The 22,873-nt window shown below is 43.4% G+C and overlaps 1 protein-coding gene and 1 pseudogene across 1 annotated transcript; one reads left to right on the top strand and one right to left on the bottom strand.

Moving 5' to 3' along the window:
• Positions 1–11,381: 11,381 nt before the first annotated feature.
• LOC138146159 (small ribosomal subunit protein eS24 pseudogene) lies at positions 11,382–11,871 on the bottom strand (annotated as a pseudogene).
• A 3,074-nt stretch (positions 11,872–14,945) lies between these two features.
• On the top strand, positions 14,946–21,651 carry SLFNL1 (schlafen like 1). Its single transcript, XM_069068149.1, has 3 exons — positions 14,946–16,040; positions 18,941–19,624; positions 20,773–21,651. Exons 1-3 carry the CDS (start codon positions 15,180–15,182, stop codon positions 20,914–20,916), a joined length of 1,689 nt encoding a protein of 562 aa, XP_068924250.1. The 5' UTR covers positions 14,946–15,179; the 3' UTR covers positions 20,917–21,651.
• Positions 21,652–22,873: the final 1,222 nt, after the last annotated feature.

Here is a 22,873-nt window from a genome sequence, read left to right as displayed (position 1 = left end):
AAATTCATTATATTTATTGTTCTTGGTGAATTTTTTTTCCATTTTACTCTGCATTGGTTCATTTTAATCAGCCTGTGTTTTTCTGAATTTCTCATATTCATCATTTCTTTACTGTACAATAATAATCCATTATTCATAAATAACAGTTTGTTCAGCCATTCCTTGAACTGATGAGTGTCTAATTTGTTTCCATTTCTTTGCTACCAAAGAAAAGTACTGCTATGGATAGGCTGGTATGTTATTGGACCTTTCTTTTTGTACTTAATCTCCTTGGAGCATATATGGTAATTGGGTTATTGGGTCAAAGGATATGGGTAGTTTCCTTACTTTTCTCACATAATTCTAAATTGTTTTTCAGGATGGTTGGACCAATTCACATTGCTATCAGTACTGTATTATGTTTCCCTGTTTTCCCATAGTTGAGTCTCCAACATTGCTTTTTTTGTCATCTTTGCCAATTTGCTTTGTGTAGAGATGATAATTGAACCCATATGAGCTGATATCACCAACAGCAAGAATATAGAGAGAAGACAAGGACCCAGGACAGGAAATTTAAGAGGAATGAGGCAGAAGAAGAGATAGGGGGAAAAAAAGAAGTTCATGATGAGAAAAGGGAATTTCAGAGCTTAAAAAACTTGAGATTGAATGATATGGCGAGATAGCAGGCATAAGTGTGTGTATCAGATGTACTGCTTCGGTTTGTGTGCTGGTATGAGTCATGGTAGTTAAAGAGGTCCAACTGAGAGCAACATTTCTACAACTAGGAAGTCAGAATAAATCCATGGGGTTGTCCACAAAGAGAGTCTGAACCACAACCAGCTAAATTTTGTGGTGTCTTGAGAAAAACCCATGAACTTATATATTATATTTGTGAGCTGTTTGGCAAATTTGACCTCATAGGTTCACCTGAGTCTTGGTGGTTGAAACTCATAATTAAAATATGACTTTGAATGGAAAGAACTTAATTCCTTTAAAAAATAGTGTAGGTAAAGATGAAGATAGAGCATACTTGTGATGAAATCCACCAGAGAGAGGGGAGAAGCATAGAGCATAGTGTTTGGGTGAAGGTCAGTGGAGAGACAAAAATGATCTTATCATTGGAGTACACACTACATACTACCTGAATGCAAAAAAACCAGATGAGGAGTATAGGAAACAGATGGTGAGCCTGGCAGAGGAGCATGTGCAGCAATGAGAGGGGCCTTGGGTTATCTAGGCACCTTTTGGAGCTCGCTCTTTCTCTACCAAAAATATAAAAACAGGACAATTAATCACTTCTTGATGTATCTTAATGTTCATTTCATCCTACAAAAGGTGAAAAGGATATTCTATATCGTATCTGATTCTTGCTAACATAGAATTTAGTTGATGGGATATAAAGATGTGATGAAAATTTGTGATGTGATGTAAAGATGTAATAAAAAAAAAAAAAGGAACTTGGGTGGGCAATGAGGAGTGGCACCTCCCCCCTCAGCTAGATGCTGCTGTAGATAAGAGCACTGGAGTCGGGGAGACCTGGACTAAATTTGACCACAGACACTGACTAGCTAGTGTGTCCTTGTACAAGTCATTTAACCTCTATATGTCTCAGTTTCCTCGGGTATAGCATGGGAATAATAATGGTACCTACCTTCCCAGGTTGTTGAGAGGACCAAATGAGACAATATTTGTAAAATGCTTCACATAGTACATAGTAGATATTATAGAAATGTTATCCTTATTATCACTGTCATTATTATCCTCAAATCTGTGATAGAAAAAGAGAAAAAAGTTGAGAATAGTCTAACATACATCTTAGATTTTGTAGAATCCCAAGGATTAAAATTCTACAGGAGAAGTGAACCCTAGAGGGATGGGAGATGCTCAGAAATGAGCACAAAAAAAAACAATCATGAGGAGGAAAAAGGGGAGTTGTCTGAAAAAAACAGATATGAATGCACAGGGAATTCACCAAGCAACTTTAGATTTTAAAAAGAAATGTACAGAAGATAGAAATGAGAGCAGGAAATTGGGTGACTCTAAAAGCATGACACAGCCCTGTTAATAGAGCTTGACAAGAGGTCTTGTTCAGTAGATACTTGTTCAGTGTCCCAAGCAACTATACTTGACCATGAGCTGTTTTAACATTTTTATCAATGACTTGTATAAAAAAATTAGATGCTCATCAGATTTGCAGATGACACCAAGTCAGGAGGAAAAAAACTCACTGACTGATCCTAATAAGAAGAAATTTAGTAGGGATAAATTTAAAATTTTAATTTTGGATTTTAAAAAATGAATTCTGTGAGTACTGGACAGGAAGGCATAGTTAGAAAGCAGTTTGTGGTTTTTAGTAGACTAGGAAAGCTCCATGTGAGCCAGCAATGTGGTATGGCAGCCAAAGTGACTATAGTACTAAAAGAGGCAAACTTGTAGGGATAAGGAGGTGATGGCCTTCCTTTATGCCCCCTTTTCAGACCTAGGACACTGCAGTATTATGTTCATTTCTAGGCATCTCCCTGGTTAAGAAGGATTTGGATAGGCTTGAGAGCATATCTAAGACAGGGAGTCAACGAGAAAGGGCCTTAAAGCCCCTGCTCAGGAGAACTGGTTGGATGGATGGGAGAGGTTTAGCTTAGAGAAAAGAACACTCAGGACAGACCTGATAATTATGTTCAACTATTCAAAGGGCTGTCATGTGGAAGACCATTTATTTAGACTTGTTTTACTTGGCCCCAAAGGACAAAACCAGAAGCAATGGGTTGAAATCATAAATAGACATTTAGTGTAGATGCCAAGAGAAAGCTCCTAGCAATGAGAAATCCCCTCAAGTAGCCCAGGCTGCCTCTGGAGGGGGCAGCGCTCGGGTATGGGTGAGAGCTAAAGTAGACAGCCACAGAGGTCCTTTCCAGCTCTCAAATTCTAGGATCTGATATCTGTTTGTTGGTACACACACACACACACTCTCTCTCTCTATGACTGGTTTTTTATGTATCTGAATGTGTGTGTGAGTACGCTAATACCTCATCTCTGTAAGTAAAGATGATCTTTAAATAAGGTTTATAAGGTACCTTTTGTGCAACCACTATGTAAAATAGAATCATCATCATTTCTGTTTTACAGATGAGAAAACTGAGACTCAGGTGAAGTTATTTTTATTTATTCAAACCCACACAGTTAGGAAATTTATTTATATAAGAGTGAAGACTTAAAGCCATATCTCCTGAGTTCAAGTCCTGTGTTTTTCCATTGTATATGGATATATCTGTGTGAAAGAGTCAGGGTGTACATGTGTAAGAATATGATGGGACCAAGAAATGTGATGGTTTGAGAACCAACTCTTCATTAACCTGTTCTCATGTCTCCTCCCTCCAACCTTAGGAGCTCTCCAGCTCAAGTTTCTGTGTGACCTTGGGCTAGTCTCTTTCTCTTTGTTGGCTTCAGTTTTCTTCTCTATAAAACAAGAGGTTTCCCTAGATGATCTTCTTTTCAAGTATCTTCCCACACCAAAATTCCATGATGTAAAGGATTCCACTCTGCTACTTCTTGGCTATGACCTTGGCACATCACTTGCTCATTCAGGGTCTCAGTTTCCCTCTAGGGAATGGACTATCTGATATCCAAGGCCCTTTCTGCTCCTGCACTCTGTGGTGCCACTAAATCTCCGTTCTCAAGCAGTGGAAGATTATCCTGTAATTTTAGGGTTCCTGTTTTCTCCCAGATTATCTCCTCTGCCTTCTCTCTATTCTGCCCATTACTTCCCTTTAAGTTAGATCGTTGTTGCCAGAAGTCCTGTGCATATAGTCTATACATTGCCAGGAAAGCCAGGGCAGGGAAGTTTTAACAGGTTACAGGAGCCCATCCCAAGTCTTTTGACAATGGTGGTGAGAAAAATAGGTTGTGAAGTGCTTCAGATTAGCCTTGGAGGACAAGCACTAAGGGCATAGATGCCAAGACTTTGTCATTGTAGGAGATCAGGGGTCAGAAAGTATGGAGGCGTGAATGGCTTTCAGGAACCAAAAGTTAGGGAATCTGTGGATGTCTGGTTGCCACCTCCTCAGTCTTGTTATTTGTTATTAACTCCCATTTCTATTGGCTTTAAGGCTTATAAAGTACTTTATTCACAACCCTGTGAGGCAAATGTAGGGCAAGTTGTATTGTCCCATTTTATATATATATATATATACATCAGGAAACTGAGGTCTGGGACATTTAAATGATTTATTTATTTGCTTTTTGGAGGGCAATTGGGGTTAAGTAACTTGCCCAAGGTTACACCGCTACTTTTTGTGTTAAGTGTCTGAGGCCGGATTTGAACTCAGGTCCTCCTGACTCCAGAGCCGGTGCTCTATTCACCTAGCCGCCCCATTTAAATGATTTATAAGCTTATAGAATTTATAGCTAGAAGTGGCCTTATACATCTCTTAGGCACTTAAGACCCTGAAGTAGTAAAGTGGGCAAATCTGTAAATGTCTAAATTCTAATACATAAGGAAGGAAAAGGGGAAAAAAGGAAAAATAATTGGAAATAGATATCTACTTCAGACCTCAGAGACAACAGGAAGGCAGCTTTTATTTGTATAGAGCTTTGGCAGAAATCTGTGATAGTCGGGGCGGCCAGGTAGCACAGCGAGTAAGAGCACCGGCTCCAGTGTCGGGATGACCTGGATCAAATCCGGGCTCAGATACTCAGCACCACACCCAGAAATAACCGGCCATGTAACCTTGAGCAAATTACTTAACCCCAATTGCTTAAAAAAAAAAAAAGAAATCTGTGATAGTTACTGATCACAGGCAGCTATGTGTGCCACTATCACATCTGTGGAAATGGGCTTGGAGAGTAAGTCCATGTCAAATAGCTGTACCAGTCAGTTTGTCGTAAGAGTCCACCACGAGAACAGCAGTAAGGATCTCACTTCTAGAAAATATGGAGGGCAAGGAGAATTTTACAGTGACCCAGATAATGCTTTACGTTTGTGTTTCAGCCAATGAGAGTACTGCTATGTATGATCAAAATGCAACTTATTTTCCCTAATAGAGGAAAAGATGAAAGGGAGACAAGATGGTTTCTCTACTCTCCAGCCTATTAGAGAAAATGAAGTAGTCTTAGAAAGAATGGAAATGCTTCAGAGGGAAAACCAAAAGGGTTGAGAAAGGAACCAGAAAAAGCAGGGATGAATGTTAGTCTGTATCAGGAAGTTAGGACAGAGTATTGAGAGAAAGAAGGACCATTGATCCTTTGGAGCTGTGTGAAGGTGGAGGGTTTTTTTTTCCCCCGGAGAGGTTAGAGCTGAACCTTCCAAAAATGAAGTAGCCTCTTATGCTCCAAGGAATGATTATGTGGGTTCACAGAAGTCACTAGTGAGTAAGCTTCCATTAACAGAAGAAAAAGAGTTGGTGATTTTGTTGAGAGGCAGAGAGAATTTTTGTTGACTCTGTATGAAGAATAAAGAGGTCTTCCTAGGGCATTTATCCAGGATTTGACAGAAGCAACCAAGATACTTGTTAAACCTGACTACATTGCCCATCCCTGGTGATTCATGGGTGGGGCAAATTATACCACCAAAAGGATCCTAGAAAGCATTACTAGGAACTATGAATCCTGGGCAAAAAGAAAAAAATTTAAATAAACATCTTAGAATAAGAGGAGGCAATTTCATCATAGATTTAGATTGTTTCCCAAGAAAAAGTTGGATTTGGAAAATGAACAACTAGTTAAGATGATATCTCAGAGAGAGGATTTGAATTTCTTGGCCACAGCTTAAAATATAGGAATGGTAGGCTCCTGGCCTAGGGATGGTAGGAGCTCAGTGGGGCAGAAATGTGATAAATGAATGAAATAAAAAGAAATGTTCCTAGAGTCTTACGAATCTGATCACAAGGACTTTAAACTGAAAAGGAAGAGGAAAGGAGAAAATCTCCCACATACACCTGCCACACCAAATAGTTGAGAGTATATAACATACAATATAGAAAAAGAAGAGCAACAAAGAGGACCACTAATTTATAGGATACAGCAAGAAAAGAGCTGGCAGGGTTGGGGGCAGCTAGGTGGCTCAGTGAATAGAGCACTGGTCCTGGAGTCAGGACCTGAGTTCAAATCCGGCCTCAGCCACTTAACACAAAAACTAGCCATGTGACCTTGGGCAAGTCACTTAACCCCAATTGCCCTCCGAAAAGAAAAGAGCTGGCAATGTAGCCCACACACCTCAGATATCTATACCCTAATGATCTCAAAACACAAAGTATAGGGGAAAAAACTAGGGATCCTAATGGAAAGAGAGAAATTCAACCTCATAACTATCACCAATACTTGATGGTTGATACTTATGACTCAAATATTGCTATTTGTTCCATCTTCAGAAGGAACAAAAATAAATAGTTCATGAAGCACGTATTAAGAAGATATGTGAGGAAATGTACCAAATAGTGAGGAGAGGGAAAGCATTTGGATGAAGTTCCTAATATCTCAGAATTGAATGGACTCCAGCTGCCATCTCATCCAAACCATGCTTAGCCAACAATCCCCTATGCAGTATTCCCAACAAAGGGTCTACCTTAAAGCGTAGGGTCCAAAAACTGAGCACAATATTCTAGATGTGATCTAACAAGGACAGAATCAAGTGGAACCAGCATCCTCCATATTTTGGACACTATGCCTCCCATAATAGAATCTAAGACTGTATTAGCTTTTTGGGCTGCCACATGACACTCATGGTCTACTAAAATTCTTAGATCTTCCTCATGCCAACTGAGTCTAAGCATTTATCTTTTTGCATACCTACTCTTGTCTAGCTATGCCTCCCTCATGCTAGTTTGTTTTGCAGATGGCATAAAACTGAAAAGAGGTAGCTGATATTCAAGTGGCAAGTCAGAATCCAAAATGGACTCGATGGACTGACTCTAAGAAGATGAAATTTCATAGAGACAGATGTCAAGGTCTATAGTCATGCATTTGGTATTTTTGTTTTACCTCAAGTATAGGGGAGGCATGGCTAAGCAATGGTGTGGGGAAAAAATACCCAACAGGATACAGCAAGAAGAAAGCTGGCAGTGTAGCCCAGCAAAATACCCAACAGGATGCAGCAAGAAAAAAGCTGGCAGTGTAGCCCAGCAAAATACCCAACAGGATACAGCAAGAAAGCTGGCAGTGTAGCCCAGCAAAATACCCAACAGGATACAGCAAGAAAGCTGGCAGTGTAGCCCAGCAGCTGGGGGTTTTAGTGGACTAGAAGCTCAGTATGAGTTAACAGTGACATGATAGGCAACAAAAAAGCCGATGTGATTTTTAGCCATGTTAAGAGAGACATGATTTCTAGAAAGGAATGAGTATCCTGCTATACTCTGCCTAGGTCAGAGGAAATTTGGAATATCATGTTAAGTTGCCAGTCTCACATTTTAGGAAGGACATCTATAAACTAGAAAGTAGAAGATGCCTAGGAAGGTAAGAAGTCCTCAAGACTGTCAACTGAAGGCGGATACAAGATGGTAGAGTAGCAGAAACAATACAGCCAAGCTCTCCTCTACAAAATTCCTCCAAATAGACTTAGAAAATCGGCCAAACCCAATTGTAATGGGGAATACAGCAAAAGTCACAGTGAGTCATTTGTCCAACCTAGATCAGCATACAGATATGACAAGATAGGTCCCTGGACACTGGGAAGAGTGCTGGGGCAGGAACATTCTGCTCATGTAGCGCTCCAACACTAGGGGAGAAGCTGTGCACCAGGCAAGAAGAGGTCCCAGATCTCTGCTAGAGCATGCCTAGATCCATACCAGAGCATTGTGATTGAAAGAGGTGCCAAATGGCAGCTTTGTCACCCCCTTCGGGGACATAGTTCTGAGTCACATATCCAGGGCAGATTGAAAAGGGGGTCTGCACTTGGGGTAGTGTTCCTGGTTAGGGAGACCCTGGACAATGTACTGAGAAAGGGGAATTCAGAAGCAAGCAGCAGCTGTGTGACTCAAACCCCAGGAGCAGAGCAGGATCTCATTTCTAAGATCTAACCCAAACTGCAGAGGAATAACAGGAATCCCAGACCAAAGGGGAGCCTACAGTTCTGTTATTCTGAACCAACAGAGCTTCTGTCTGGCTGATAGGGGCTGAGTCCAGGAGCATTCAACTTAGACCAGAGGGTCAGCAATTAGACTTTGCCCTAGATCATCTGACCACTTTGGGAGCACTGAAAGCTTGCAGGTCCCCAGCCTGTCCCTGAAATCCTGGCATAATACAATATTCAGTGCTCTAAGAAAGCAGGAACAGGACTAATCCAAATCTTTCGTCCAGAAGTGCTGTAGAAACCAGCTCTAACACCAAGCCTGAAGTCAGAAAGTAGACTGGAAGAATGGGGAAACCAAAAAGGAACCCAACCATTATGAGCTATTATAGTGGCAGGGATGCTCTTCCAAAGAAGAGAATGGCTCTAAAGCATCTACAAGCAAAAGCCCAAAAAAAATTCACCTCAGACACAAATTCACCTAGAATTCCTGGAAGAGATGAAGCAAGAGTATAAAAAAGAATTTTAAAATGTTTTTAGAAGAAAATATAAGGTAGCTATCTCATAGCAAACACAACTTGCATGGAAAAGAGATTGAGGAGAAAATTTAAGAATCATTATATACTACCTGAATACCATAACAAGAGAGCCTAAACATCTTATTTCAAGAAATCTTAAAAAGAACACTGCCCAAGTCTCTTAGAACTAGAGGACAAAGTGGAAATAGAAACCACCAGTCACCTCCTCAAAGAAACTTCAAAACAAAAACTCTCAGTAACATCATGACCAAAATCCAGAACTTCCAGGTTAAAAAAAAAAAAGTGCTGGGAACAGTCAGAAAAAAAAAATTCAATATTGAGGAGCCAGTTAGGATCCCACACAATTTTGCAGCCAATACTATAAAGTAGCAGAGAACCTGAAATAAAATATTCCATAAGACAAAGGATGAAGTCTTACAGCAAAAAATAACTTACCAGCAAAACTAAGTTTAATCATAGAGGAGAAAAAAATATATACCTTTAATGAAATTAATTAATGAATGAAATTAATGAATTCCAACCATTCCAGATGAAAAGGCCAGCTCTGCAGAGAAATTTTCAAGTTCAAACACAGGAGTGAAAAGAGATATAAAAAGGTAAACATGAAAGAACAATGATAAGTGACTAAACAACAATAGACTATTTACATTCAAATATGGGAGATAATACATGTATCTTCTCTGAACCCAATCATCTAATTAGACAAGGCCTAGGAATGGTCTTGTTATGGTTTAATGATCTTTAAAAAAGGAGGAAAGGGGCGGCCAGGTGGCGCAGTAAGAGCACCGGCCCCGGCGTCAGGAAACCCAGGATCGGTTCCGGCCTCAGATGCTTGGCACCCACACAAAAATAACTGGCCATGTAACCTTGAGCAAGTTACTTAACCCCAATTGCTTAAAAAAAAAAGAAAAAAAAGAAAAAAAGGAGGAAAGAGATGGAATGAGGAAGAGCAGTGAAAATTGTAGACTGTACAAACAAGGAAGAGGGTGTGGGGGAAGCAGTGGACTCTTCAACCTCATTCTCATCTGAACTGATTAAAGAAAGGAAGAATACACATACACACAAGAGTTGGATACAGAAATAAATCTCACTCAAGGGGGAATAGGAGGGAAACCAGAGAAGGGGGGAGCAGGAATTAGAGAAAGGGTAGATAAATTGAGGGATTGGTCCAAAGCAAAACAAAGTAAGTATTCACAAAAAATATCTATAGCTCTTTTTGAGGTGGCAAAGAATGGAAATCTCAGGGACTGTCCATAAATAGGGGAATGACTGGACAACTTTTGGTATATAAATATGATGGGATAATATTTAGCTGTAAAAAAAATTATGAAAGAGATAGTTTTAGAGAAACTTGGAAAGACTTTTATGAACTGATTCAGAGTGAAGTGAGCAGAACCAAGAGAACAATTTTACGATTCAGTAAAGGCAAACCATTTTGAAAGAATTAGGGATTCTAATCAGCGTAATAACCAACTATGATTACAGAAGATTAATGTTAACACATACCACCCACCTCCTGATAAAGTGGTCTAAAAGAGAATAATGAAAAACATCTTGTTTGGATGTGACCCAATGCAGACATTGGTTTTGACTAATAAAAATGTTTGTTGTTTTTCTTTAGCTCTTAATTAGGGAGAAGAAGGTTAAGAAGGCAGATTTTTGCTAATTTAAAAAATATATAATTTAGAAAAGACTATTCCAATAAACATATAAGAATCACTTGAAGAAACTGGGGATGTTTCACCTATAAAGGAGAAAACTTGAGAATGAAGAGTTGTTGTTCAGTTCGTTCAATCATGTCTGATTCTTTGTGACCCCCATGGACTATATATTGCACATTAGACCCTTCTATCCCCCACTATTTCTTGAAGTTTGTTGTTTCTATGACACTGTCTATCCATCTTATATTCCATCATACCCTTTTCCTTTTGCTTCCTTTTGCCTTCAGTCTTTCCTAACATCAGGGTCTTTTCCAGTGACCCCATTTTCTCATCATGTGTCCAAAAGTAAGCTTCAGCCTCAATATTTTACTTTCAGTAAATAGTCTGAATTAATTTCTTTAAGTATTGACCGATTTGATCTGCTGTCCAAAAGGGACTTTCAAAAGTCTTCTCTAGCACCACAATTCAAAAGCGTTAACTCTGCAGCACTTAGCTTTCCCTATAAGTCTAACTCCCACATCTGTACCTTGCTACTGGGAAAAAAAAAAACAAGCTTTGACTATATATACCTTAGTCAGAAAGGTGATGTCTCTGCTTTTTAATATGCTATCCAGATTTGCCGTGGATTTACTTCCAAGAAGCAAGTGGCTTTTAATTTTATGACTGCAATTGCTATCTGCAATGATTTTTGAGCCCAAGAATATAAAGTCTGACACTGCTTCCATTTCTTTACCCTTGATTTGCTAGAAAGTGATGGAACCACTTGCCAAGATCTTTGTTTTTTGGATGTTAAGCTTCAAGCCAGCTTTTATACTCACCTCTTTCACCCTCATCAAGAGGTTTCTTCACTTTACACGATCAGAGTGGTATCTTCCGCATATTGAAGATTGTTGGTATTTCTACCGGCAACCTTAATTCTGACTTTTGCTTCATCCGGGCTGGCACTTTTCATAATGTGCTTCACAGATAAGTTAAATGTGACAATTTATAGCCTTGTCATACTCCTTTTCCAATCTTAAACCAATTAGTTGTTCCATATTCAGTTCTAACTGTTGCTTTTTGACCCTCGTACAGTTCCTCTTGTCTCCAGATGCTCCCATCTCTTTAAGGATTTGCCACATTTTGTTGTGATGCACACAGTCAAAAGGCTTTAGTGTAGTCAGTGAAGCAGTAGATTCTTTTTTTTTTGAAGTTTTACATAGTTTATTCATGGTCAGATGAAAAATTATCTTCACAGATAAACATAATCCATAGTGCCTTTTATTCCTTTTTTTTGCCAGCACTGACATTTGCCTTTGCAGTACCCCTGACTTTCTTCATTCTGTTCTTCTGTTCCTTTCCCTGCTTTCTTGATGTCTTTTTTTTGTCATACAGGCCATGCCTTGCAGGTCTGTGCTTTGGTTCATTTTTCTTTGCATAGTCAAGGGAATCATAAATCATGCCAAAGCCTGTTGTTTTGCTACCACCAAAATGGGTTCTGAATCCAAAGACAAAAATGACATCTGGAGTTGTCTTGTACATCTTGGCTAGTTTTTTTCGAATTTCAGTCTTAGGCACTGTGGCCTTTCCAGGATGAAGGACATCTATAACCATCTGTTTACGCTGAAGAAGTCTGTTTGTCATGAACTTCCTGGTTCTGATGGTTACAGTGTCATTCATGGTGGCAGCCGGCTCCTTGAGCAGTAGGAGAGGGGAAAACAGCAGTAGATGTTTTTCTGGAACTCCCTTGCTTTCTCCATAATCCAGCAGATGTTGACAATTTTGTCTCTAGTTCCTCTACCTCTTTGAAAATCAGCCTGCTCTTCTGGTAATTCTTGGTTCACAGATTGCTGAAGTCTAGCTTGTAGAATTTTAAGCATAACGTTGCTGGCATGGTGAAATGAGTGCAGTTGTTCAGTTATTTGAACATCCCTTGGCATTATTTAGGATTGGGATATATTGAGGCATCTTTTCCAATCCAGTGGCTACTCTTGAGTTTTCCAAATTTGCTGGCATATTGAATTTGCTGGCAGCACTTTAACAGCATCATCTTTTAGGGTTTAAAATAGATTAGTTGGAATTCCATCACCTTCACTAGCCTTATCGTTAGCAATGCTTCTGGCTGTCTCCAGATCAGTAACCACATCATCATGGTTATTGGTGATACTAAAATCTTTCTTGTATAATTCTTCTGTGTATTCTTGCCATCTCTTCTTAATCTCTTCTACTTCTGCTAATTCCCCACCATTTTTTTCTTTTATCATGCCTATTTTTTTGCATGAAATGTTTCCTTGATGTCTCTAAAATTTTCTTGAAGAGATCTCTTATCTTGCCCATTTTGTTGTTTTCTCCTATTTCTTTGCATTGCTCATTTAAGAAATCTTATCTCTCCTTGCTGTTCTCTAGAATCCTGCATTCAGTCTGGTGTATATCTTTATCTTTACCTTGTGCTTTCCTTCTTTCCTCAGCTATTTGTAAAGCTTCATCAGACAGCATTTTGCTTTCTTGCTCCCCTTTTTCTTTGGGATGTTTTTTGTTGCTGCCTCCTATACAATATCATGAATTTCTGACCACAGTTCTTCAGGTACTCTATCTAGCAGATCTAATCCCTTTAATATATTCTTCATTTCCATTTCATATTCGTAAGGGACATTATTTAGGCCATACCTATATAGTCTGATGGTTTTCCCTACTTTCTTCAATTTAAGTCTGACTTTTGCAACAAGAAGACACAGTCAACTCTAGATCTTGTTTTAACTGACTATATAGAGCTTTTGGCTGCAAATTATATAATCAATCTGATTTTTGGTATTGACCATCTGGTGATGTCCATGTGCAATACTGGCTTTGGGGCTATTGAAAAAGAGTGTTTGCTATGACAAGTTATCTTGACAAAACTGTATGAGTCTCTTCACTTCTCCATTTAATACTTGAAGGCCAAACTTGCCTGTTATTCCAATTATTTTTTTATTTCCTACTTTAGTGGTCCAATTCCCTATGATGAATGTGACTTTTTCATATGTGTTATTTCTAGATGATGTTGTTTTCATGGAACTGGGCAACTGTGACTCCTCAGCATCAGTGGTTGGAGCATAGACTTGTATTACTGTGATGCTGAACAGCTGGCCTTGAATTTGAACAGATATTCTGTCATTTTTGAGATTATGCCTCAGTATTGCTTTTCTCACCCTTTTATTGTGAGAAAAGCAGTACTGTGGCATAATCTCAAAAATGACAGAATTGACTGAGGGCTACTCCATTTTTTCTAAGGTACTCTTGCCCACAGTAGCACATGTAATCATTACCTGAATAAAATTCACCCATTCCCATCAATTTAAGTTCACTTGTCACCCAAGCTGTTGATGTTTAATCTTTCCATCTCCTGTTTGACCACATGTAACTTACCAAGGTAAGATCTTACATTCTAGGTTCCTGTGCAATATTGATCTTTATAGCACCAAACTTTCCTTTGGTTGCCAGATGTATCTACAGCCAAGCTTCCTTTTGGCTTTGGCTCAACTGCTTCATTAGTCCTGGAGCTACTCATGGTTGCTCTCCACTCTTCCCAGTAGCATATTGGACACCTTCTGACCCAAGGGGCTCGTCTTCTGATGTCATCTCTTTTATCATTTTAATACTGTCCATGGGGTTTTCTTGGCAGTGATACTGGAGTGGTTTGCCATTTCCTTCTCTAGTGAATCACCTTTTGTCAGAACTCTCCACTAGGACCTGTCCATCTTGGTAACCCTACACAAGATAGCTCATAGTTTCATTGACCTATGTAAGCCCCTGTGGTTCAAGAGAGGGTGGAAGAGGGATATAAAATGTCTTCAGGTTTTTAAAATAGTCCTAAAGAAGAAGGATTAGACTTTTTCTGCTTAGCCCTAGAGGGCAAAGCTAGGAACAATGGATACATGTTACAGCTGCAGGCAGTTTTCAAGTCATAGGAACATGGATTTAGAACTGGCAGGGAATTTAAGAGATCATCTAATCCAACTGAGGCCTAGAATAGTCAAATGGCTTGCTCATAGTCATACAGATTTTTAAAAACATAGCAGAAGTAGAATCTAAACCAAGGTGTTTGGATTATAGATCAGGACTCTGATGGAACTCCAGAGGCCATCTAGCCCACCTCCCCACCCCTTTAATTTTACAGTTGAGGACATTTGGGCTCTGGGAGTTTTTTTGACTTGCCTACGGTCATAGTATCAGACGGAGGATTGAAGCCAAGTCATCAGACTCTATAACCAGTGGTCCTTTCACTGTATCATGCCACTGCCCATATTACTACATTATTTGTTTGGTATAAGAGAAAATATCTAACGATCAGAGCAATCTGAATAGGAATGGGCTTCTTTGGGAAATAGTAAATTCCCGGTCACTGGAGGTTTTCAAGCAAAGACTAGGTGTTACTGTTCAAGTACAAGTCTGACTAGGAAATCTCCAAATTCCCTTCCAACTATGAGATTTTATCTATCTATTCTAAGTGTGAGATTCATCTATTTCAAGCCACTTACTTTACCAATAACCTCTCTGGGCTCAGATTCCTTAAGTGATTTGCCCTAGGTCCTAGTGGCAAGAATTGGGATTCAAACCCAAGTCATCTGTCTCTCAAGGTCAGCCCTCTTTTGAGTATATCAGATCACCTCTCTCATCTTTCCTGGGGAAGTTTTAAAGCCTCCTCAGCTTTACACTGCCTTCTTTTGTTCTCTAGGACCCAAGCCGGAGCAAGGCCCCACACTGCAGGGCCTCCCCATCAGGCCATCATTTCTCCCCTTCTACCTTCTCCGCACCCGAGATTGGGAGCCGAAAGGGGCCAGGCCCAGCCAGGGCCCATCCTTGCTCCTTCCAACCTGTCACTTGGCAGCCTCACCGTCCCTGGAAAGTGTGTGGGCTTCCCCCAGAAAGCTTCCCTGTCCTGCTGGCCCCAGTCCAGGGCCCAGCTGCTCATCTACTTCAGTCATCTCTGAATCCTTGAGATCCAGAGGCACAGAGCACAGTCCTTAGGGGTAGGAGGACTGAGGAATGGAGAAGGTGACTGTAGGAGAGGAAGCAGTGGGCATTCTCCAGAACCAAAAATCACCCTTGGAGATGAGCTCCACAAAGCCCTCCCCAAAGGAGACAACACCTCAGGGTATGATCCCCAAAGAAACACTCTGGAGGCCAACTTCAGTAGGGGAGGCCACCCCCAAAGAGACCCCCACAGATACATCCCAAGGACAGATTCCAACAGAAGAGACCAGAACAGACTCTTGGGAATCCTTCATGAAAACACTCATGGAAAAGACCTTTACAGAGGAATCCCTAGAGGAGATACCCAAAGAAACTCCCTCAAAAATCCCCAGAGAAACACAGCAAGTAGAGATTCCAGCAGGAGATGCCCTATCAGATACCCTCTCCTGGGAGGCCTTCATAGAGATACCTGTAGCAGGGACAGCCCTAGAGGAGATGTTAACAGAAAATCCCATTGGGGAATTTCCCTCCAGGAACTCCAAGGGAGAACCTTCCCTGAAAATGCTGGCAGAAGAGACAGTCTCAAACCTCGAAGGAAGGCCCTCCGGGGAGCCCCTCCATGTACAGCCCCCACCTCTGCACACCCTGTATGTGAGCCACCTGAACCCACAGTTCTCAGGGGCAGTACTCTCCTGCCTGCTGCGTGACATGTTTGAGCGTCTGCACCTGCCCTTGGAGCGGGAGGCCATCAGGGTGGTGAAGAAGCATCGTCGTGCCCATGCCCTGATACAGGTGCCCACCTCGGTAGTTTCCAGTACTGTGGCCCAGCAGCTCCAGCAGGCTGCCGAGGAACACGTGCTTCTGAAGGACCTTGTGGCAAGGGGCAAGATGCTGGCAGTGAGCGAGGGCCCACGGATCTTCTTCAGCAGAGAGGTAGGATGGGCAGGGCAGGGCTTTGGTGGGAGTGTGGGGAGAATATTGGCATCTGGAAAGTGCTCTAGGATGCATCTTGGAAAAAACCTCAGCCCTAGCCCATGCAGTGCTTTAGAAAAACAATCAATTGGGAGAGTTCTGTAAATGATGATAGAGCTTATATATATGATATAGATAGAGCTTATATATATATATATGATGATAACAAAGTCTTAGGACTTTGATGAGGCATGAGGCTAGCTTTTTTTGGGGGGGGGAAATGGGGAATAGTGTATAATCACAAGACCCACCTCCCTTGAGTGGATGCTCCTCTCCTACCTTACCCTGCTGTCTGACAGCTGGAATGATAGGGGTCATTCCTTGCCTCCTCCCAGACTTTCACCTTGGCTGTTCTGCTCTATTCCCAGTTACTCCATCTCTAGAGAAAGGGGAATGTAGACAGAGCTGGTAGGTGGGGGCAGGGGAGTCCCCTGCTATGTTCTAAGTTGACTGAACCATCAGAGCCTGGAGTTCACATCTGGCAATGCCTGTGTTTTGCTTCCAACATATTAGTGTCCTAAGAGTAGAGAGACCGAGATGGGGCAGGTGGAGGAGAGGGAGGGCATAGTGGACAGGAGGGGAGATAGGAAGGAAACAGATTTCAAAGGAAAACTTCTTCAAACAGCTAAAGGGCAGGGAGGATGCCAGCAAACAATATAAGAGTCAAATAGCTGAATGACTGCCATATAAAAGAAGGAATGGGTTTGTCCTGCTCAGTCCCAACAGCAAGACCTAGAAACAATGAGTATAAAATACCAGGAAACAGATTTTGGCTTAATGTAAGGAAAAGCTTCACAAAATCACATCTCACAGTTGGAAAGGTCCTCACAGACCCTCTAGTTCCAACCACATCTGGAGAAGAATCCCCTCATAGTATTCCTGATTAGCAGCCATCCAGCTGTGGCTAAATGGGATTACCTGCTGCCTCCCAAAGCTACACTTTAGGGAAGCTGTGTTTGGAGGTTTTATTTTACATCATGCCTCAAGCTTCATTTTAGCAACTTCCACCCACTCTTAAAATTCCTTTCAGGTCAGAGCTTGATACGGGACATGTCAACTGCTAACTCCTAGTAATTCCCACCTCTGTCCTCTGAAAGCTTAAAGGCCTGGATGATTTGGCCTTGACACCTTCTTGTAAGCCTCATTGACGTAAGAGGGCTGGGCATGAGATCTGAGACCAGAGTGATCAGAACTATGTAGTTCTCACTGTCACCTAGAGAGCAGTCTGGGCCTGATAGGGGAAAAAGGGTAGAGACCTGTGGGTTTAGTTGGTGCCAGGAGAGGGACTCAGAAAGCCTGATCCAAGAGTAGGTATTGGCAGCTTCCTACCCATCCAGTGGGCATTGACCACGTGAAACCGAGGCATAGGATAGCCGCCTTCTATAAGAGTCTCATGGAGTTGGCAGAGGAGCCACCTAGTCTGTCCCACAACTAGACAGAATTCCATTGAGACCTCTAATGAGAAGGATCCCATTGCTTCCTGGAGCAGCCCATTCCATTTTGGGATGGTTCAAAGTTAAAGATCTTTCCTTTGACCAAGCCAAAGTGATAATAGTGACCACTGAAATTTCCATAGTGCTTTAAGATTACAAACTGCTCTATGTGGATCTTCTCATTTGACCGTCGTAACAAAACTGTGAGATGCTAAAAACAATGCTGAGAAAGCTGGAGTTCAGAGAGTTATAAATGCCTTGTCCATGATTATACAAGGTTCTGAGGCACAATTCAAACACAATTCTTTTTGGTCCTCAGAAGGTAAGGAGTGTCCTTATCTTACTCTGAATCCCATCAGTAAGCAACCTCATCACATTCACACACCTCCTTAGGAAGCTTCTTGGGCCCAGGCAGAGATACATACGTGCGTGTTGGCTTACAGTCTCTTAAGCTCTCCCACCTTTGATCAATGATCAGATGCCTAAGAGCAGGATGAGCTGCCTGGGGACAGAGAAGGTTCCCCGTACCAGCCAGAGATCTTTAAACAGAGACTAAAAGACCACTTTGGGTCATCTGGGAAATTTTAGGAGGGACACTTTCTTTGGGTGGAAGTTGGAATAGATGAACTGTGAAGCACTATAGGGGTTTATGCTCCTCTCAGGGACGTGTCATTTGTCACCACGAAGGTCATCTGGCTGGCTGATTTGATCTCATCCCACATGGGGCAAAACTATGGCCCAGGCCTGAAAGGAGTTTTAGAAGTGAATTCAATTGCATGGAAGTTGCTATAAAGCAAATTTAGGCTGGATATAAGGAAAAACTTCCTAGCAGAACTCTCCCACAGGAGAGCAGAATGCCTTGGAAGACAGGGAATTTCACCATCCAGGGTCCCAAGGACCCCAAGGAGTCAAGTTTGTGTTGTACCCTTTCTTCCTTTGGGGCTATAAAGGAGTCCAAGAAAAGAGAGAAGATCCACCTCACGCTAGATCTAAGCACTCCTGCTCATCCAGTTCCCTTGTGTGAGGGGGCACAATGGCCTAATTTCCCTGAGACCTTAACCTAGACTGGCCCAAGGCTTGGGATTCTGCCAAAATCCTGGGGATAGCTCGCCACCCCCCATCTCCACTCCCACAAGTCCCAGGTTTCAGAAACTGGACCACCTCCCCCCCGCCCCCCAGGAGGCCCTTCCCAGGGATTTTCTGACAGCGGAGCTGTCTCTGCTTCCCTGCTTGCCCTTCAAGGAACAGGTCTGGGCGATGCCCAGCAGCCTTCTCTAGTTTATCCCTTCCCAGCGAGACTCTAAAGAGGGGGAGGAATAAGCCTTATCCCAAAGGATATTTCTGGTAGCTAAGCCCCTCCCTGCATGCTCTGGAGAATGGGAACTCCCTGCTTGTTCCCCAGGCCCCCTTCCCCTCCTGTCCCTCCAGAGCTTCCAGTCCACAGATGATGGCAGCACCCACAACTATGTCTCCCGACCAGTCCCATCCCGGCCCAGCGCTGGGCTCTCATCAGACTGGCCCTCTGCCACCACAGCCTCCACTCTGCCTTCCAAGGGCTTCCAACCCCACTCTCCAAGCTTGCCCTGTGCCGCTCGCTCTGACAGTGCCATTGTGCACCAAGAGATTGTGGGGCAGGAGAAGTTCTTCCATGGCACCTTCCTAGGCAATGAAACGCGCAATGTGGAGTTCAAGCGTGGGGGTGGAGAATACCTGAACCTGGCCCTGAAGCATCATGTTCGCCGCTACGTCTGTGCCTTCCTCAACAGCGAGGGTGGGAGCCTCTTTGTGGGTGTCGAGGACAGCGGGCTTGTGCGTGGCATCCGCTGTGGCCACCACGAGGAGGACCGAGTGCGGCTGTTGGTGGACTCCCTCCTGCAGGCTTTCAAGCCCCAGGTGTTTCCGGATGCCTACACACTAACCTTCATCCCTGTGGTAAAGGCAGGGGGCAGTAACAACAGCCTGCTCAAGGTGATCCGCCTCACTGTGCACAGGCCCAGGGCCTGCTCCGAGCCACTGCTCTATGAGACCGACCTGGGGGAAGTGTTCCTGCGGCGCGATGGCAGCACACAAGGCCCGCTTTCTGGCAGTGCCATTCAGGAGTGGTGCAGGCAGGTAACTGGTGGCCTGTTCCTGAGCAGAGCTAGAAGGGACCTTAGTCCAGACTCCCCATTTTACAGATGAAGAAACTGAGGCCCAGAGAGGAGAAGAGGCTTCCCTAAGGTCACATAGGCAGGTAGAGCTGACAGTCAGACCTGGGCCCTAGGACCTCACTTCCCTAAAATATCTCCCTCCCCGCCCCCTGGGACCAGCACTGGTCTGGGCATTCCTTCATTAAACATTTGTGGTCTGCCTTTGCTGCCCAGCAGTTGGGAGAAGCAGCATGTAGATAAAACCTTACTGCATAGCCGCAGGATACCCTGCTTACCCAGATAATTCTTTAATGCACAACACAGGCAGGCTGCCCCACAGAGGCGCCAGCCCAGGGAGATGGTCGTTTCTAACCAGAATGTCAGGAAACCTTCCTGGAGGAGGGGAAGTCACTGAAAAGCAAAGTGGTGAAGCCATAAGGGGAGCAGCATGTAGTAGATGAGCTGAGGCCTCAGCCTGAGGGCCTACTTGGGACTTGGCAGTGGAGAACATGCTGGCCTGGCACCAGGAGACCCAGCTGAGTCCTGTGGGCTGGCTGTGTGACCTTGAACAAGTCTCTTCCTTCTCAGTGGACCTCAGTCTTTCAGCTTATAATAACATGAGGTTCAAGTAGAAGATAGAGTGGAACACTTAATATATGAAAGGATGGACTTCAAGGGTGGGAGTTGAGGGGCGTGGCCAGGATGGTGGTGGGGAGGAAGTCCTTCTAATATGGGGGATGGCATGAGCACAGATGGAGAGGCTGGTGAGAGCTGGACAAGTACAGAGAAGGGAGAGGAAGTCCATTCTGGTTGGAACATAAAGCAAGCCGATGAAAGGGGTCAGTAAGATAAGGCTGGATACAAAGGCTAGAAGTGGATTGTGCAGAGCCTGGAATGCCAAGATCCCAAGTGTACACTGGCCTCAGTAGGTTATACTAGGGAGCCACTGAGCATTCTTGAGAGGAGTGACCTAGAGCAGGGTCATGCCGAGTGGTGCCTGTGAGGATCGGAGGGGGACGAAGGAGAGGTGCAGGCAGAGCAGTGAGGAGAACCTTCCAGCCGGCCAGGCCACAAGAGCTAGCAGGCTGGCAGTGGGAGCTGCGCGTCCCTAACTGACTTGTATATCCTCAGAAATGGATCGCAGAGCTGAACAAGCTGCAAAAAAGGGTCAGTGTCCTGACCATGGAGAAGGAGCATCTCCAAGAACAGCTGAATCGGGGTCTGTGCCGACAGCTGTGCCGGCAGCCCTCCTCCTGCATCTGCTGCATCATGTGACCCACACCCCAGAGGCAGGGGGCCACACCAAACCGCATCACGCATCTCTTCCGAAAGCACGCTTTCTACCTGAGCCTGACTCATGCTCAGGCCCCTCAAGGGGGCGGCCCCTAGGCAGGCTCCCCCACTGGCCCCTCCCCGATGGTTCTCAGCTGTTTGAAACCAGCGCTGGTGAAGTGCTGTACCGGGACAGGCACAGGTGGGGGGCATGGAAAAGTCACTTTTAAAATGACTCATTATCAATCCTCCACTTCAGGGGAAACTTCTCTCAGCCTCAGCTCTGAGAAAGTTGGCACTGCCTGCCACTTTTCCTTCATCTTCAAGCAACAACATCGGGATCCCGGAGTCCCCTGAGGGAGGAAGCTAGGAAGCAAGCATAGGTTTGTCCATGGAACAATGTTCTCATGTGATAGCCATCATTAGCCTGCTCCCTACACAGGCCAACTGGGAATTGTTCTTTGCAAAGCTCTTTAATAAAGTCAGTCATATCTGGGCCAGCAATAGTTGTGACTTCAATGGCAGCTGACCTGGGTCCTAGATCTAGGCCCACAGGGCAGACTCAGCACTTAGCCACCAGCTCTAGTCTAAGCAGGGGAAAGGGTGATATGGTCTTGTAATGGTCACAATTCCCAAGGAAGATGCTTTTAGGCATAATTGACCCTTCTGAACTCAAAGAGCTAGGCTCAAGTCATCTCTCTTAAACCAAGGAGAACCCAGTTATCAGTCCCATCCAACAAACATTTGCTATGTGTCTTAATTACCTAGTTGCCTTGCTCACAGCTCTGCCCCAACAAAATTTAGACATGATACTGTCATGGGCCTCATAGGCTGCGGGGGAGGAGGGAGGATGACAGCCCAGAATATTATCTAAATACAGAGAGACACAGAGTTAAGTGGAGTCTGAGGTGGACGGCTGTCCCTGATGGGACAGTTGGGTAGGGAACAATGTAAACAAAAAGCACATGGGCCCGAGAGCACACAGGTTAGCTGAAGGGTAGTATGTGGAGTAGGGAGGGTGAGCAGAAAGGTAGGGTCACTCCAGGTTTTGGAGGGCTCTAAATGTCAGGCAGAGAAGTTTGAATGCTATAGATAGGGAGGGCAACCACGAAAGATTCTTGAGCCAAAGAATGACGTGATGTGCTAGAAATATTATTCTGACAGGTCATAGGGCAGGGTGCAGGCAAGAAAAGTCTGCCTATATACTGTGGCTATTGGAATAGTTCATGTCAGTGGCAACATGGAACTTTATACTAAGGTGGCTGAAGTGAGGAAAGAGGAAAGGACGCTGCCAAATCCAGATAACTGATAAGAGATGATTGGGGTGGGGGGAGAGGGGAGGACAGAGATTTTTAAACAGGAAATAAATGAACAAAAGTGCAGGTTTGGGGGGAAAGGGGAGTTTGTAGTGCTGGCTTGTCCCATGGGCAGGATTGTCCTAAAAGCAAACAGAAATCAGTGCGGGGCTGAAGTTGGGGACTAGATTTAGGAGGTGGCTGAGTAGAATGAGAGCTGAAGTTCCAAGAGTGAAACTGGCCAGGTCAGATCTTTAACTAAGGAGCGCCTGTCAAGTCAGCACGTCCACAAGGAGCCAGTGGAAAAGGAGAGAAGTGGTCAGAGATGAGGGAGCAGGAGCATACAGGGTTTCTGAAACCAAAGGCGGAAAACATTTGTGGAAAGATACCAGAAATGGGGAAAACGAGGAATGAAAAAGACGATTGGATTTGACAGTTAGGAAGGTCATCATTGGAGACCTTTGAAAATAGTTTCAGTAGAGTAGTGGGGGGTAGAAGTGATCTTAGCAAAGGGCTGAAGAAAAAATGGAAACTAACAAGTTGTTATTGTCATTTCAGTCACATCCACCTCTGACCCACTTGGTGTTTTCTTGGCAGAGATCCTATAGTGGTTTGCCATCTCCTTCTTCAACTCATTTTACAGATGAGTAAACTGAGGCAAACAA

Source organism: Petaurus breviceps, unplaced genomic scaffold, assembly GCF_028583685.1.
Source record: "Petaurus breviceps papuanus isolate PSGF00001 unplaced genomic scaffold, PetGlider_PUasm1.0 90760, whole genome shotgun sequence".
In the NCBI taxonomy this organism is placed as follows: domain Eukaryota; kingdom Metazoa; phylum Chordata; class Mammalia; order Diprotodontia; family Petauridae; genus Petaurus; species Petaurus breviceps.
This window is presented reverse-complemented; position numbering and strand designations above follow the sequence as displayed.